Source organism: Myiozetetes cayanensis, unplaced genomic scaffold (genome assembly GCF_022539395.1).
Source record: "Myiozetetes cayanensis isolate MyiCay16 unplaced genomic scaffold, myiCay2020 scf18, whole genome shotgun sequence".
NCBI lineage: Eukaryota > Metazoa > Chordata > Aves > Passeriformes > Tyrannidae > Myiozetetes > Myiozetetes cayanensis.
Window position 1 is genome coordinate 16823316 of NW_026087389.1, and position 16925 is coordinate 16840240.

The 16925-nt window shown below is 45.8% G+C and overlaps 1 protein-coding gene across 3 annotated transcripts in view; it reads left to right on the forward strand.

Annotated features, from left to right (window-relative positions):
• The window catches only part of RAD54L2 (RAD54 like 2), a 67405-nt gene that overhangs the window by 25128 nt on the left and 25352 nt on the right, over nucleotides 1-16925 (forward strand). Inside the window, exon 1 of one of the 3 annotated variants that reach the window (XM_050312737.1) lies at nucleotides 8336-9050. The exons of the other annotated variants lie outside the window; for them this stretch is intronic. Coding sequence (XP_050168694.1) covers nucleotides 9017-9050 — 34 coding nt within the window. The 5' untranslated portion in view covers nucleotides 8336-9016. Of the gene's footprint in view, nucleotides 1-8335; nucleotides 9051-16925 lie in introns of those variants that run through there. 3 annotated transcript variants of the gene reach the window in all.

Here is a 16925-nt window from a genome sequence, read left to right on the forward strand (position 1 = left end):
CAATTTTCACTTGGTGGTGGTTGGGGAACAAAATGTTGGGGTGAAATTATAGCAAGAATGGATTTTGTTTAATGTGATGCTCCTTTGTGGCTCCTTGCAGGTCATCATCGTGGTGTGTACAGCAAGGGGTGCAATTACATTGAAAGGAAAATTTGATTTATAGCTGCTTGGGTAATTTCCTTGTCTAACCCAATGGGAAAATCAGTAGTTAACACCTTACTTACTAGAAACTTCATTAGAACCTGAAGTTATTAAAGCTGAAATTATTTTGGAAATCTGTTTCTAAAGTCATGTGGAAGTGTGGGTTAATATTTCTTTGAATGGTACATGAATGCATCCTTGAGGTACAGAGATCTGCTACTCATTTTGGAGATGGTGTTATTCATGTGCTTCCCACCCCAAATCATTCCATCTTTTCTTCTCCCCAACAAATTGCTGGAACAAAACGAAACTGTGGGGTGTGTGGGAGTCCCCAGCTGGATGTATGTGGTTGGGAATAGAGCAAATTTCTGTCCTTACAGGGGAAGAGAGGAAAGTCTTTGGTATAAATCTGTTCATTTTGCAGGCTCCTCCTGTTCAAATACATCAGTTTGTGCTTTTCAACTGAAGTTATTCTTAAAAATTAGGTCATGTTATCCTCACCTGTTTGAAACAGGCAGAGAAAGAATGTGGAGACGGTGTCCTGAACAATACCCTACTAAATGGTATCCTATTCTATATCATTTATATCCAGATTTAGAAAGGCCCATTCTGCTGGAGGAAAAAATAAGATGATAAAAGGAACTACTGTTGGAAAGTAATTTACCTGCACTTTTTACTTGAATTGGATGGTCCTGCTTGTGTTGGTAAATGGAGATTTGTCCCAGCAATCTGAAATCTTTTTGCCTTCTACTTTTGACCAGACTGCACACTATTTTTCTCTTAGGAAACACTGATCTTAAGTTGTCCTCCCTACCTACTGGGAAATGAAATGTATTCCTTAAGAAGAGGAGGAAGAAATACATACTTACTTCTTTAATCTCTCATCTCCCTTTAGGAAGCAGCCTTCCACAGCTGTGTCTTCGGGTGGCACCAGGGGCAGATGGGCATCCCAAGGTCGAGGCAGCCTCAGACAGCAGCTGCCCTTTGAGGAACCTTGTAATGAGCTGCTTCCATCTGCTGCAGTACATGGCACAGTTGGCTTGGTTGCTGCTTGCTTTCTTCCTCGGTCTAGAGACACGTGCTTTGATCTCCTGTCCTCCTTTAGCTGGTGGCAGGGGCTAAGGAAAGGCACAGGCCCATCACAGTAAGCCTGGAGTGGAGAGCAGGCTCTTTTTGTTGGTTGAAAGGGGATGAGTTGGAGGAAAAGGTGTGGAAAGAAACAAAAGTCAAGTCTTTCCTAGACCTAGAAAAGCACTGAAGATGATCATGAGAGTGGCTTTAATTTTGAGCTTTGCTGTGTTCTGTGTGTATATATTACAGAGTGACGGGTGCCCATAAGTGATAATACTGTAATTTAATCTGCAAGTCGAACTTTGTAGAGTGCAAGGTGGATTTCTTGGGGAAAAGGGAAGAGTGGTGATTGATGTCTTCCCATTTTTTCCTTCTTGATGGACTTCCCTATCTAGATTCTTTTATTTTGGTTACTTGTGACTGGATGCAGCTCCCTCTAGGGCCCACCAGTGCTATTTCCAAGGAAGCTGGAAGAGCATATCCTGAGGAAAGCAAACCTCTGCTCAAGTCCAAGATTTTGCCTACACAGTGGCTCTGGTCTTATTAAACCTTGGAAGCCAAACCTGAACTTCCATGTACCACTGTGCATTTTGCTGTTCTTAAACAGCCAGGTAGATTTTAATGCTTGTAGTAACTTTTTGTAGACTCTTCCAAGCCAGTAATTGCCTGCAGGATGGTTGGTGTGGTATCATAGAGGTACAGAAGTAATTACTACCTGTGAAAGAATTTACTTCTGAACTAATATCCTGCATATTAACATGTGTTTAAACTTTATCAAATTGTTTTAGGAAACTGCATTACCTTGGAAAATGATCCTGATGAATCATGTTTAAGTGAGCTTCATAGTACAGGTGCAGACTGTGGGGCTCAAGTCAGATGGCTGTGGGTAACTCAGTCAGCAAGTGCACATCTATCTGCAGATTTTGGATGCATTTCTCAGGTGACTTGGTGTAACTAAGCAGTTGAGGGCTTTCTCTTGTTTTCTCAGTTCCTGAAAGTGATAAGAGCTTTGTCTGTTAAGGGTGTGCTCTCTGCATCCACAGATCTGAAGTTTGAGACTTGTGTTGGTTTTCCCAAGACTCAGAAAGTTAGGAGCTGGCTGGTTTCTGTGTTTCCACAGTCCAGCTGAATAAAATACAAAAGATAGTTAGTATCAAAGGAGAAAAGAGGCTGGATGCTAGCATTTGCAGTTCTAGCAATCCTGCTTGCTGACTAATACGGAAAGGTTACGTTAAAATCGTGGAGAAGTAGGTTTGTCTCTCATTTATGCAAGAGCCCCACTGATTTCTCTGGGAACTTTGCTTTGTCACAGAAGGCTGCAGGTTTTAACCATTATTTTTATTCTGGCAGTTTCCTGGTAGCACAGTCTGTCTGTCAGAACAAATGCTGTGTCTGTGAGCAGTCTGAGGGGCGTGGACCTGCCCAGCTAGCAGGGGTCTCCATCCCCAGCACACTGTGGGGGAGCTGCTAATGCTTGTGCAGACCCTGAGGCAGGCACCCAGCTCCCTTGAACTGGATTTACTGGACCCATAAAATGGCAACATCAGAGAAAAATCCTCTTGGGTGCTTCGCTGGGAACAGCCAGTGCTGGATGCTTTGTTAACTCTAGTTCTGCCGATTCGGAAGCTGCAGATCGCCTGGCTGGGTATTTTGTTGTGTTGGGGCAGTTTGGGTTGTGGGAGGATGATAGAGGTCTCTTGCCTTCAGGCTGTTTGCCAGTGAATCCGGGAGGAATAGGGGGAAGATAACAGGAATGGGGAGGAGCGTGGGAGGAGCGGTGCCTGGGGTTTGGAGGGGGTCTGTTGACTGATTCCAGGCTTTTAACTAACCCTGTGAACTGGGTTATTCTCAGCATAGGTGTGGCTTGAGGGCTGCTGTGGGAAGGAGGGCTGAGATCCCGAGGAGTGCTGTCCCCCCAGGCCCCCGCTCAGGGGGTTACAGACTGGCGGTGGTGCAGGTCAGTCGCTGAGCCTTTCGCCATCTGCCTGCTCTGCCCGAAAGTTCAGACTCTTTCCCGGTCTCCTCAGCTTATCCCGAGCAGGGGGAAGCTCCAAAAGAAAAGTCGGTGACTCCCCTGCCCGCCTCCCAGGCGCTCTGACAGCGCCTTCCTTTTCGAGAGGGTGGCACAAAGTCTGGCATAGTCCAAGTGTTATATAACCCGGAGTAATGACTTGCTTTACTTCTTTAAAAGGAGGTGATGACGCCAGAGCTCTGCTTCCCTCAGAGCCGCCGACTGGGTGCAGGGCCTGGCAGATCTCGTGAAATGATGGGGTGTTATAAAGAGCTACACTTTTCCCCCCTTCTTTTTCTCACTCCTTCCCTTTGATCTACTGCGTATGATGGAATACAAAATAGAAATCCTTCTATGCAGTTCAAGAGCAGCCCACGCCCATGGCTCTGCATTTTCTATTTATATGTACATGGAGTTTCTCAAATGGGTTTTTTTGCCTGTTTTTTATCTATTCTCTTAAAGCTGCCACAAACGTGAGTAGCACGGGGAGCAGTGAGCGAGCAGTTATTAATTGAACAAAACATTGCTCCAAGTCTTCTCCCTGCTTTCCTGATAAGCTTTGCAGGATATAGAAGTTGTGCTTTATTGGCCAAAACCTTGCTTTTTTCTTTCCATAAAGCAGCCAGAGAATCTCTAACAAAGGACCCTCCCACTTCCTTCTCTGTCGTGCTCGGTACCTTTTGCCCCGTGAACGTTTCCATCATCAGCTCTGTACTGCATGTAGTCATTGCTCACAGATACTGTATTCCCTCACCTGCAGCTTCTGAAACTGTGATGGGATCACATGGAAACTAATTAGCAAATTTGTAATGTGGTATTTTCCCTCTTGGACAGGTAAGGAGTGGCAAAGTCACCTTGCCAAGGTCGGCTGATGAGTGTGAAGAAGCCAAAGTGAAAATCCTCTGGTTTGCATTTTAGGCAGCACCCCTTTTATGTTGCAGTGTATGAGGTGAAACACTTCTCTTATTTTCATTTGAGTTTGAAACGATGCAAGGGGTCCTTCTTTTCCTTTAATTTAAGTGGTATTGTGCTGGTTTTAATGACTGGTTAACTAAAATGTACATGTAGCTATATGTTGTACAAGTATAATATTAAATAATAAGAGGTTGGAAAGAGGGAAGGAACTGTTTTAATTAAATTAGAAGTATTCTTCAGATTTTAAAACACTATATCACATAACAGTTATTTCCTTTATCTTTTTAATTTCTTGCTTAGGCTTTATAGAAACTGCAGCACTGAACTTCCAGAAGTGTCTGGCTCATCATTTGGATCAAAGTGTTTTTTATTTCATTAACAGTAGTTTGTACTACAGATGTTGAACATGTCTTGCTCGCATTTCCTTTAACATGCAGTTCACTGACTCAGTCTCAAAAAAATTCTAAGTAGGAGTCAGAAGACTTTATTTTCACTTGCAAGTATGCAAATAGGAACGAGACAGGAGAAAGCTACAAGATAAAATCTTTTTGGGCTAGGTGAACAGAAACTTCTAGTTAAAATCTGTGTCAAAACAAATTTTGCAATTAATCTGCAGGTTATCTTCATCTATGTAAAGTATTTAAATACTTGAACTATTAGAAGCCATTTAAAAATGGCACTTTTGTGTACTCTTAGCTTGTGATTTATGTCAGATTTGCACATACCTGAAAATGAAGGGAATTAAATTAAACTTGTACAAAATCACTCTTCTGTGGTGCACAAATACAACTGTGTCATCTTCAGCAGCAAAAATGTAGCAAGTTACAGAAAGAGATGAAGAATCAGTTTCTTGAATATAACTGGGATTGTAACTCAATGGATTTGGCTTTGATTAAGATTATGATAAATATCTATGGTATAAATTCTTCAACTTAAAATCATTACATATTGTTTAATAAGAGCTTGTTTTCTTCAGTACATTTAAACAGCCTTTGAAAGCCTTGGTCTGAAATCTCAAGCAGTGTGTTTTGCCTCAGTAAGAGTCTGAAAAGCATTTGCAAGAGGTGTTGCATTGTGTCACTACCTGAATTTTGTTACGTTATGTAAGACTTCCCACACACCCCCCTTATTACTTTAGATGAGTGTGGGAAATACAATAAACCAAGACTTATATGAATAGAAGTGAAATGAGGAAAAAACAAATTTATCACATTTATGCCTTATGGCTCAGTCCAAAACTCACTAAAGTCAATGGAAAAACTCCTCTCATTTTCCATGGTTGGTTTAGATCTTATCAAAAAGAATTTTTATTTACAGTGCAGTGTTTGTTTAAAAAGCAAATGATTCTCAAAGCCAGCAATACCCAGTTGCCAACACGTACTGTTATGGAGTTCAACTGTGATTCTGTCTGAACTGTTTTAGGTGGATAAATGCCACCTTACACCACGTCCAATTCAAACCCGATAGTCTTGTGTGTTTTCCATGTTGCTAAAACAACATGGAAAATAGGACAGGGAAAGTGGCCTTAAGGATAGGTGTATGTGCTACTGGCAGGTGATAATCAAGAGTGAAATGTGGCTGTCAAACCTAGTTTGTGTTTAATGACTTACAAACAATTTGGGTTTGTAGGCTACTCATGGGAGGTCAGCAGGTTGTGCAGAAGGAGCTGGTGAATGTGGAGCATGACTATGAGAAAGCTGTGGGATGGGAAATATTGATGTGTTATGAAAATACAAGCTTCATAATGATTTTTAATAGGATAATCAAGTTGTTTGCAAGGGAACTTTCAGGTGGTAACAATTTCTTGATAAGCCTCTTTTGATGTATAGCACAGCTGTACAATTGCAAAGAGCTTGTGGTTTGAGATGAGGTAGATGAGGTGTGACAGCTGGGTAAAATTTCAGACCCTGTAGGGGAGGGAGAATATTCTTCCTTACTGGTAAGACTGGCCTCACAGAAAGGCTATTCAGTAAATGGACTTATCTGTAACAAGATTACCTTCCATGAGGAGATCATTTTATAAACTGACTGTTTCTGGTAGATCTAATTCTTGGCTGTGTGAATATGTATTTATCCTGTCTAATGGTGATGGCCTCACCAGAGGGCTGTTGTGAGTAGAAGAGCTAGAAAAGTTCCTCTTTCATTTTACACATGAAGCTGAAGAAGGAAATTCCCTTTTTATTGCTGTGTGCAGAAGGACAGGTATAGGTTACCTGTTTCACCCAGTGTATTGAAGTTTCATTTTCCTCATCCTTGACTGCTGTAATAAGCATGTGTTGGGGTTTAACACCAGCTGGCAACTCAGCCCTACACAGCTGCTCACTCACTTTCCCCCAGTGTGATGGAGGAATTGAAAGGGTAAAAGTGACAAGTGGGTTGAGATAAAGACAGTTTAAGGAATTCATTCCCCACTTCCCATGGGCAGGCAAATATTCAGCCATCTCCAGGAAAGCTGGGCTCCATCACAGTAACAGTGACTTGGGAAGACAAATACCATCACTCCGAACATCCCCTTCCTCCTCCTCCTTCTTTCCCCATGCTAAGCATGACACCATATGGTCTGGGCTGTCCCCTGGGTCAGTTGGGGTCAGCTGTCCCAGCTGTGTCCCTCCCTAACTCCTTCTGCACCCACAGCCTGCTCCCTGGTCGGGTGGGGTGGGAGGCAGAAAAGGCCTTGACTCTGAGCTTACCAGTAACAAAAACATCCCTGTATTATCAACACTTTTCCCAGCACAAATCCAAAACACAGCCCCATACTAGCTGCTGCTTCTATGAAGAAAATTAACTCTCTTCCAGCTAAAACCAGCACAGCATGCCTTGCAAAGTACCCGGTTGTATTTACACAAATACTTGTCTTTAAATCTTGCTTCACAGTTTCATAAGTCTGTTAGGTCAGATGCTGAGGTCATGTTTGCTTATTTATTCCAGCCTTACGAAGTCCTTATAAGGCCTGTTACAAGATCCTTGGCTATGTACTTCTTAATATATTTGTCCCTCTTTTCCCCCTTTATAAACACTGTATGTTCTTGTGTACCAGCCAGCCTGGTTTGAATCTGTGACATAGGTGAAAGGCTGTCCTGTCACCAAGCCTCTTAATTGTAATTCAGTTCATCCTTTCTTTGGTAAATTTTATAGAGCTCTAATTGTGAAAAAGCACCTTGGGTTTGTTTCGAAGCTGTGATGTACCCTGAAGCACTGAGAGTATTTTGATGGTAGCATTCACTGTGCCCTGCCACCCTCTCAAGTGAAAGGTCACATAGAAATGTCTGGAGTCACACAGAGGGTAGCTGGGCTCTGCCCTGGCTGTGCTCGCAGACCTTTATATCAGCCTTTGCTGTTAGGAGCTCATTGTCCTGGAGTCCTGCAGGTCTGTGCCAGGGCTGTTTGGACACAGCCTGCTTCGGGTTCTTGAGCCCACCCTGGTTTTCCCAATGCTCACTCACCAGTTGTTTCAATAAACAACTGACTTCATTACATGGCCAAATGCTCACTAGCAGTGAGCTAATTTCATTATATGTCTGTCAGCCCAGGTTTGCTGCTTGTTACTGGCATTGGATATGCCTGTGAAGGGAATTGGGCATGGAAAAAGTCTCTGTAACATTGGAGAAGGATGGTTAGCCTTTAGGGGTTCAACCACAGCTTTAAAGGACTTGCTTTCTCTTGTATTTATTTATTCTCTCCTGTGCCTGTCCTGGTACAGAGGGATGATGGGGACAAAGGCTCACTTAGAGTCAACTCACACTCCACAAATTCTGGCAGGTTGTTTCTTAAAAACCAGGAAATCTCATTCATAAACCATTTGCTACAACTCGCAGTGCTGTATGAGCAGCTGATATAATGAAGTGAACAGGAGGCTCTTTCACCTCTTACTGCACAAGCAGGTTACCAGCTCCATCGAATTGCTCAGGTTGCTTGGAAATCAGCAGGCAGCATGCAGATAGTTCGTAGAATCAGGATTGGTTTCAAAACCAGAGAGGGTGTACTTCTTTTTGCATCTCACTCCCACCCTCTTTCCCTTTTGTGCTCTGAAACTTGGAAGCAGAGTTCCGGTCCCGCGTGTCCCCTGCTCTGAACGTCCTGTTGTCTGTTGGGATTCCCCTTGCACGGGGCCCCAGCGGAGCCTGAATGGTTATGTAAGGATTTTTATTTTATTCTCAGTCTTGGTCTCTGCCACTAGTTGAACTGGATCACAGGCTGAGTGAATGGGATCTGATCCGTGCAGCGTGGAGCTCCAGAGGGGAGAGACCTCCCCCGTACACACCCACTCGGCCTCCCTGCTCCTCTTCTCTCTTCTCAAACTCTTTTCCCAGGCATAACCGAGGCTGCTGCCGCCGGTCGGGAGCACGTACCGGAGCCAAAGCGTGCCGGCAGCACCGCTCCAGGCATCGGCCCCCAGTGGAGCAGCAGCTGCCTCGGGCAGGGCTGTGCTGTTTGACTCTCCAAGCAGGGGAGGAGATAGTGGCAGTTTTTATTTAGGCTGAACACGAGGCATATTTAACTAGTTATGTAACGGTGACCCCGGTCCGTCTCGGCTGGGTGCAGGGAGGATATGTGCGTACTGATTCCCGTCACACCGGCACGGTGGATTCGGGCACTGCGAGCTCTTTACCAAAGTTATTTTCAGAAACCCTAAGTGCAGGTTTCCCTGCCTGTACCCTGGACTGTTTTATCAGGAGGCATTTCCCGCCTGCGAACTGAACAGCCAGTGAGAGTGGATTTAGTGCTCACTGGGCTGCAGGCAGAGATAAAGAGTTGTCGGGAGTGACTGGAAACTTTTGTCCTGAAGACCCTGAGGCAAGAATAGCAGAAGGGCTGAGAGCGTGCGGCCGAGGTGAACAAGTGTGCGGGCAGAGGGCTTGCCCTGGTGCACTGAGCAGCATGTTACTCTTGGATGAGTCTCAGCAGTTTCCAGGTAGGACACAGGTTGAATTTTTTTTGTGGGTCGATTTTTCTTTTTTTTTTTCTCCCTTGTTCTTTTTTCCCCTCTTGCCTTCCTGTTACAGGCTGCTCGTTTTCCCCCACCCTGTGCCAGAGCACCCCATTCAGTGGCCAGCAAAGAGCATCAGGAACTGAGACTCTCTTGTGGGGCTCAGGTTTTAATGTGCTCCCCACCAGGCAGGGATGGAAGTGGTTGAGTTTTCAGAGTCTTGCAGTGCCTGTTGGCCTGATGGAGGAGGTATGAGAAGGAAACTCTTTGTGTTTTAATTCTGAAGTCTTTGATGGTTATGACATTCTGGGTCCAGCTGTTGTAATTCTGCAAATGTAATTTTCAGAGAGAGAGGAGACAGTTGTTAATAGTAGTAGTATTTTATATCCAGTGTCCCTCCCCTACATCCTGCAACTTTTTGTGAATGCTTTTCCTTCAACATCCTACTTGATAAGAGTTTTGAGAGCTTCTTTTGTCAGTCAAATGCTTGGTGGCTTGGTGACTTGTTGACCGGGCAGCAATCTGGGCAGGCAGAGCTATTGGTGCTTGCTCCAGATTCCCTAATTAGTGCCTAAGAGACTAAGAGCTACTTGACCCTTCCCGCCCCCCTCAAATGGAAGATGCTGGTGAAACCCTCACAGGAGTTTACAGTTTGGGGATGGCTGCCACTGAGTTTGCTTGCTGGTGGGAGGATGTTGTGTGCTGGACAAAAAACTTTTCTCAGATTTGAAGAATTTCTTAAATTTGTAATTTAATTTCTTACTTCGGAATCAGGTACTTGAGGATTCCAGGTTTCTTCCATCTTGTTCATGTGGCAGTTATCTCCAAAGTCACGCTGTGAACTTCATAGACTGGTCAGGAATGGTCCCCAGGAATTCCAGCTCTGGATTCCTGTTTTTTTATAAAAGTGCAGTGCAGTGTGGTCGTCATGAGGAGATTTTATAGAAATAAGCCATGCAATATTTGTTATCCATTAGTGAGAGAGGTGGATTCCAGGAAAAAAAAAATCTATCTTATTTCTCTGATTGTGGTGGCAGGACAAAGAAGCTAATTCTGGGAGAGTGTGAACTGAGAAGAGAAAGGAATTACAATAGAAAATGAGTTTGGATAAATGAGGAATCTGGGTGATGATACAAGGCTTATGTAACTTAGTCTAGATAATAGGTATAAAAAGAGAAGACGGGGAGGGGAAGATGCTTTTGGAAATGACACTGTAGGTCGTACATGGAGGGGGAATGCAAGGTTAGAGGCCCTCCAAAAATTTTGGGTGGAAAGGTCTTTTGTGGCAATTTGTTTAAAAGTAAGAGAGCAAGAATGCAAATTAACTCCTCCTTGTACAATGTTGCTTCTCAATTTGTGAAGTTTGGGGCAAGGTTTATTACAGTCTACTCTACCAGTAGAAAATTCTCTCTCTTTGAGGAAGCTTTTGTAACTGATCTAATGAGGTTGTGTTCTGGTTGGTGGATTCAGAAGAGTCTCCATCACACTTTTCCATAGCCTTCTTGTCCCCAGAGATGACAGAACTGCACAAGGTCACTGAATGAGTCTGGGACAGAACTGACACATCATGTTCTTCCTGCTGTTGTGCTTCAACCACTGTTCAGTGTTTCTTTTCCTCTCTACTTTATATGACTTTTCCTCATTCCAGGTTTTTGAGGTCTTCCAAGTAGCAAGCACCTGTATGTGCTGTGCTGTGCTACCTTTTTGTTATTTTATAAATGTTTCTGGAAAGTTAGAGAAGATTTTTTAATTATTTTTGTGGTAGCACCCACCAGCTAGTAAATCAAGTTTTGTTACAGTACAGTCAATACTATCCTCCTGTTGCCCTACAAGAAAAAGATATCTTATTTAAAGATCCGTGTTTTCTCCCCTTATATACATATATACTACTTTTTTTGACTGTAGGGGTAATTTTAATTTTGGCAACCTTTCTTTTCCAGGCTTAGCTTTTGGGATGTTGTGTATTTTGGATGGGGGTGTCCTTATGACATTGTGGCTTCAATTTGTATGAGTCTCATTGCCATGAACAACTTTGCAGCCCTTTGTCAAACTCCTTTAGCAGCACCAATATTTTGAAAAGGAAAACTAGAAACAGATTGTTCTTTCAGCGGTGGTGTTTCATCCTGGTCTTATTAGCTTTCTCCAGTGCTCTCGGTCACTTTTCTGGCTGCAGTTGATGGGAGAAGTGCCAGTGGAATGTGGTGGCACACAGGCTCAAACTCAACAATTTGAATTTTTCTCCCAAGTGATGCCTCCCTCATTAAACAGAGTCCTTAAAAATTCCTCAGAAATTACTTTAGAGACTGAAGCAGAAAAAGGGAATGCAGCTGAAGTTCTGCGCTTTGTTACAGTTCTAAAAAAGGAAATCCACAACTGTGTTTTGTTTTGTTTTGTTGAAGTAGGAAATTATATTTAAGGAGAGGAAAGAGAGCATAGGACAGGGAGCCAACAACTTGGGAGTTCCTCAGCACTGATGCCTATCTTAATTTTTTTTTCGTTGCCTTAGTTTTCTCCTCTGCAAGATGGACAGGTGGGTGTTTCACAGGTCACTGTGCTTGTGAACTCTTTGACACTGACTAGAGTAGAAATGCCAGGTATTGTAATTTTGAAATCCCTCCTCTCTTATACCACTGCCATCATGAGCAACAAAGGAGTACTCAGATGCTGGCAGCTGCATTAAGATGAGATTATTTCCCATGCTGCTCTTTTAAATTAGGAGTGAGTATCCCCTGTCTTCTCCCCCCTCCCTGTTAACAGGTCCAGAACAAAGGTGTGGTGAGGGTTTGAGGCAGAGATTAAAGTTCGGCTGGTGCTGGTTGTTTGCTTGCCATTTTGGTGGCCTTGGAAGTGTGTGGCAGCAATAATCCCTTCTTTATTATATCTCACTTCTCTGAGAGTATGCTGGTATAAAGCTTATACCACAACTCCCAGCTACCTAGTGTAAACTAATGCTTATGTAATCATTGCATAATGCAGAATGCTTGCTCCCCTAGTCGTCCTCTTTTCTTAGTCCCTGAAATTTATCCCTAGAAAAGTCACGGTAGCAAGCAGCTGGATTCACTGTGCTGGGAACATGTCAAGCTCCCTTACGTATCTATTTTCTGAAGTTGGGAGGGGAAATGTATCTGTGTTACCTAAATCAATATTTAGCCACCTCAGTGGAATAGATCAGATTTCCCTTTTTTAAAAAGCTTTGAACTACTGTGAAAATAAATAACATCTGATGGTTAAATCCGGTTACTTGTGGTCTAGATCCCCATGGTAATTTCTGTAATCTGGCTGACAAAACTCTATTCTGGGTTACTAGTTAACTGGGATAACCAGAAAGGGGAGGTTTCAGTTCCCTCCTGCGCACAGCTTGTTGAAAACTTCCCAGCACTCAGCCTGAAACACTTCCCGACTCCAGAGCAGGAGTTTTATGTAACTCGTGGCTCTCACACACCCCTGGCTAAAGGACAAATGTGACCCATCCCTGCTTCCCTCGCTACCTTAGTGGGTGCCTTTCCTGGCTTTGTTTCCTTGTCTTCACTACTGCCCACAGTGTCTGCACAAGAGGGGGGGCACATGAGGAGGAAACAGTTTACATTCTAGGTTTGAGGACTTCTATTGGGGAAAAGTAGTTTTGATTACATATCTAGAAGAGGGATGCCAGATAGCAGCATTCTGCATTTCTCCAGTTCTCCATTTCTTGCCAACTCAGGGCACTATGAAAATGTTTGATATGGAATTTCACAACCCTCTTTGGAGCATACCAGAGCAGGAAATGGATACGAGACTGCCCGATGCTCCAGAGTAACCATCAACCTTTCCTCTGTGGTGCCTGTGAGAGGGAGTACGACCCGAGGGGCACATCACCTGGGCTGCATTCAGGGGCTTGTGCAGGGATGGGAGGAGGTCCTGGAGAGGCTGGGTGCCCGAGCAGCTCCCTGCCACATTCTGGTGGCAATGGGGTGCCGGTGGCTGCGAGCCTGTGCCATACAACAGTTATATAAGTGCTCTTTGGTGTTTATGTAACCCGGGTCTCAGCGTCCGCAGCGTTGAGGCCCAGCCAGAACAAGATCTCTTGGGTATTTGGGGCCTGGTTCTGCTTGCATAATCCCAGGGTTAGAAGATATATTGTCTGTCACCAAAGTTGGCAGTTTGATATTCCAGTTTGCCTCTCGGCACTTCTTGGCTGCTTCGCTTCCCTTTGGTTTTTGGGTGGTATCTTCCTTGCTCCTGCCCTTCAGTTCTGCTGCCTTTTGTCCCTGAAGGATTCCTTCAGGCCAGGAAAGGAGTTTTATTCTGCAGCATAACCTCATCAGTAACTGATATGCTGAAAGACCTCTGAAGGAAAAAAGAAGGGCAGTGCTGCCTTATAATTTATCTTCTAAAGTTTTTCATTGATTTGGGCTTACTCCTTGCCCAAGGAGTCTGGAGATGGGTTTGGCTTTTGTGTGCTCCTGGTCTGGCTGCCTCCTCGGGCTCCAGCCCACAGAGTCAGTGCTGGTGGCATTTTCTTCAGAGCTTATGTCACATCACTTCCCTCCATCCTCTGGTCCTGGGCTGGGGACGGAGGCAGCTTGCCATCCTCCTCACCAGCAATCTGCAGATTTCATGCAGGTACCTTGAACCCACAGCAAGTGATTGCTTTACAGATACTTAGAGAAATTAAAAAAATGTGTTACTCAGACTTGAAGGAGCACTATTTGTTATACCAACGTGACAGTCCGGTTACAGTGACAGGTATGAACGACACACCTGAGGTGGTTAACTCCTAGATAAATCAGCAACGGGAATGAAGTTGTACGTGCTGTGTGACAGCTGAGGGAAGCTTCCCCTGGGAGCAGGCAAGCTCTGGGGCTGGGCAGGCTCACCCCAAAAGACGCCTTTTGCCTGGCAGCAGCGTGGCTGTGACTCAGCAGGACACCGGCAGAGCTGGGGCCAGGGCAGTCGGTCACTGCTCCGGTCGGTGGGCTGCGTTTCACCGGGGCCAGGCGGGCATTCCCGGGGGCTGGGGCTGCAGGTCCCGCTGCCCGAGGCTCACACCGCGGCTGTCCCGCTTGGCCAGGGCACAGTGCCAGGCCTGGGAGCTCCCCACAGCCGTGGCCCTGTGTGGATAAGTGGACAAGAGGCAGGTCCCGCTCGGTGCTGTCAGCCAGGGGTGGCTGCAGAGGGTCCGGCGGGCTGGGGGGGGAGCGCGGCCGGCGCGGGGGGGCAGGTGTGCCGGCTTATATAATACTTACATAATTAGGGCTTTGTTAAGCACTGCTGGCTGGGAGGGGCGTCCTGCTGTCGAAGACTGAGCCCGATTATTTCCCGAGGAGAGCAAAGTCTTGTTGCTAATTAGCTGCTCTGACTGTAGCTGCAGGGGGGAGCCGCACCCCCGAGTCCCCCTGGAGGGGCTGCGTCCCCCTCCATCTCCCTCTAAAGTGACTTTCCCTTGTGCTTCGGGTGGGAGCAACCAGGCTTTGATGTGTGTCAAGCTGCGCGAGAGGGCTTTGTGCCTCTCCTGGGTGTTGCAACAGGTAGTGCCTGGCGGAAAGAAGTCTGAGCTTCCTCCGTACTTTTGCCTACGTTGTTCTTGAGGGGTTTCACAAGGAATCTCCTGCCTCCAGCCTAGCTTGGGGTGCTCAAGTGTTTTCACACAATGCCACCTTTGTGAGAGAGTGCTCTGTGCAGACATCTCTTCTCTCTTCTCGCATGGCATCCATGCAACAGCTGCACCAGTAGCGTACAAAGAAAGAATACTCTGAAAATATTTAATTTATATTCCACAGCTGAGTACAAGATAAGCCAGAGCACTCTGCCTGTTGCCAGCCTCCAAGATGATTGCTGTGCCACAGTTAGGGAACCGCTGTTCTTCAGGTGCCAGGTACAGTTGCACTCTGGCATCGCCTACACACTGCTCCAGAGCCCAGTGCACTGGGAAAACATCCCCTAAGCCCAGACAGCATCGTCCAGGCTGTCAAGAGCTCTGTGGAGTCGCTCCTCCAGCCTTTGGCACAGTTGTAGTTCAGTGTGTCAGGGACTGAGTGTTGCAGCTGGAGCTGTGCAATTAAACTTGTGCCATCCCTCAGTGCTCCTCCCATTCCTGCTTTGACAGCTCAGTACCGGCTGTAGTAGCACTAGCTAGTACTAGCTAGTCTCTGACAAGCTTTTGCCCACAAACCACATGGAACTTCCCAGAAGGACTGCAATAATAATATTGAACTGCTCTTTGTTCTTTGTGCAGGACAAAAGAGAGCTCCCAAAGTAAGAATTAACTCCTCGCTGCTCTGCCTGCAGCTCCCTTCCTCACTATGCATGCATATCCCCGTCCTTAGGGTAGGAAGTACTGCCCAAAGACTGAGCCACACCGTGCTATTCGGTATCCTGAGCCTTCAGAGTGAAAGGATTTTAGAAATAAACAGGTGTCTGGTTTTCAGTGTTATACCTTCTCTGGACTCACTGGAGTTACCCTGGCAGAGAAACTGGCCTCCCAGGAGGAGGGTGTACCCCTAGCTAGCCATGTTAGGTGGCCAGTAACTGAGGAGGCAAGGAAGGCACCATCTGACAGTGTTTTGTTCACTGAGGGGTCTCTTGGACCTTCTCATCCAGCAGCCTCAGGTAGGAGACCTTTGGGTCTTATTCTGAATGGGAATTTCTGTAGGAGTAGGAGTGTTGGACTGTTGCTAGAACTGAACTGTGGATGCACAACACTTGGGTTTAATGAGGTCTGCCTTGGAGTATGGAGATTGGATGCAGGTGTAACACTGTTTCTCACACACCTTGGTGTCAAAAGACTTACACAAATCTCACACCTCAAAACAATGCACCTGATGCTTCAGGACACTTCACAGCAACCTGGGCCCTTTTGCAGAGCAGGCTGTGTCAAGAGCAATTCACTGCTGAATTGACAACGCTGGAGAATATTCTCCAGGCTGAGAATCCTGTGCTGTTTAAAGGGAAATTTGAGAAGGAGGTAATGAGGTGAGTTTTGTAAGCTTGGGTGCAATAGGAAGTGCCTGACTGTGGGACAAATCTTTTGCTGTGTTACACATCATGAGTTACCTGTGCAGTGTTTAGGGGCAGCTCTGGCAGTCACAGCACATAGGGAGCATCTGAAGCAGTTACACAGAGCAGTCACGACTCCCTTTCTTATAGAGACTTCTAAACTGTATCACTGCAATATGCAAGTGTTGGTCGAGAAACCAAACACCTTCCCCTGCTTGTGTGTACAGCTGGGGTGGTGGTTGCTGCTGCTTACTGAGCAAAGAAAATTGGCAACCCCTGGTCTGCAGCACAAACCAGGGCCACGCTCTAATCAGGTCTGTGGGGTTTTGAGAGGGCAGGCACATTTCAGACCTTTGAAGTGTGTGAAAGAGGTAGTTGTACCCCTCTTGGTACCTTGCAGGACAGAGTGCCTGGGTGTGTGCAGGTGCCCATAACCAAAGACCAGTGGGAATTGCATGGGGATCTCTCAGATGGAGAGCTCTGACCCACCTGAAGGAGCAGCTGCACTGATGCTCTCACCAGTTCCCTGGGGGAAACCCTCTTTGTAGATCTGGTGAGGACACTGCAAAACATGGAACAGCTGGTGTGAACCCAGCAGTTGATGTTCCAGCTGATTCTTGGTGCCCGGTGTGTAACCACGGGATGGATTTACATCCTTGCCAGCAACCACACCTGACCCGTGGCTGCCTTCTGCTGAGGAGACCTGGGCCTGCTTTTTCTCTTGGCTGTACTTGGGCACATGTGGCTGATCTCGCTGTGCTGGGCTGTCACCCACAGGCTCGTGGCAGTGCTCTTCTCATGGAGGCATCGTGGATAACTGCCCAGGTCTTCCTAGAGTGCACTAACATCGTCAGCATGATCAGGCAGTTGTCAACATGCAAACGT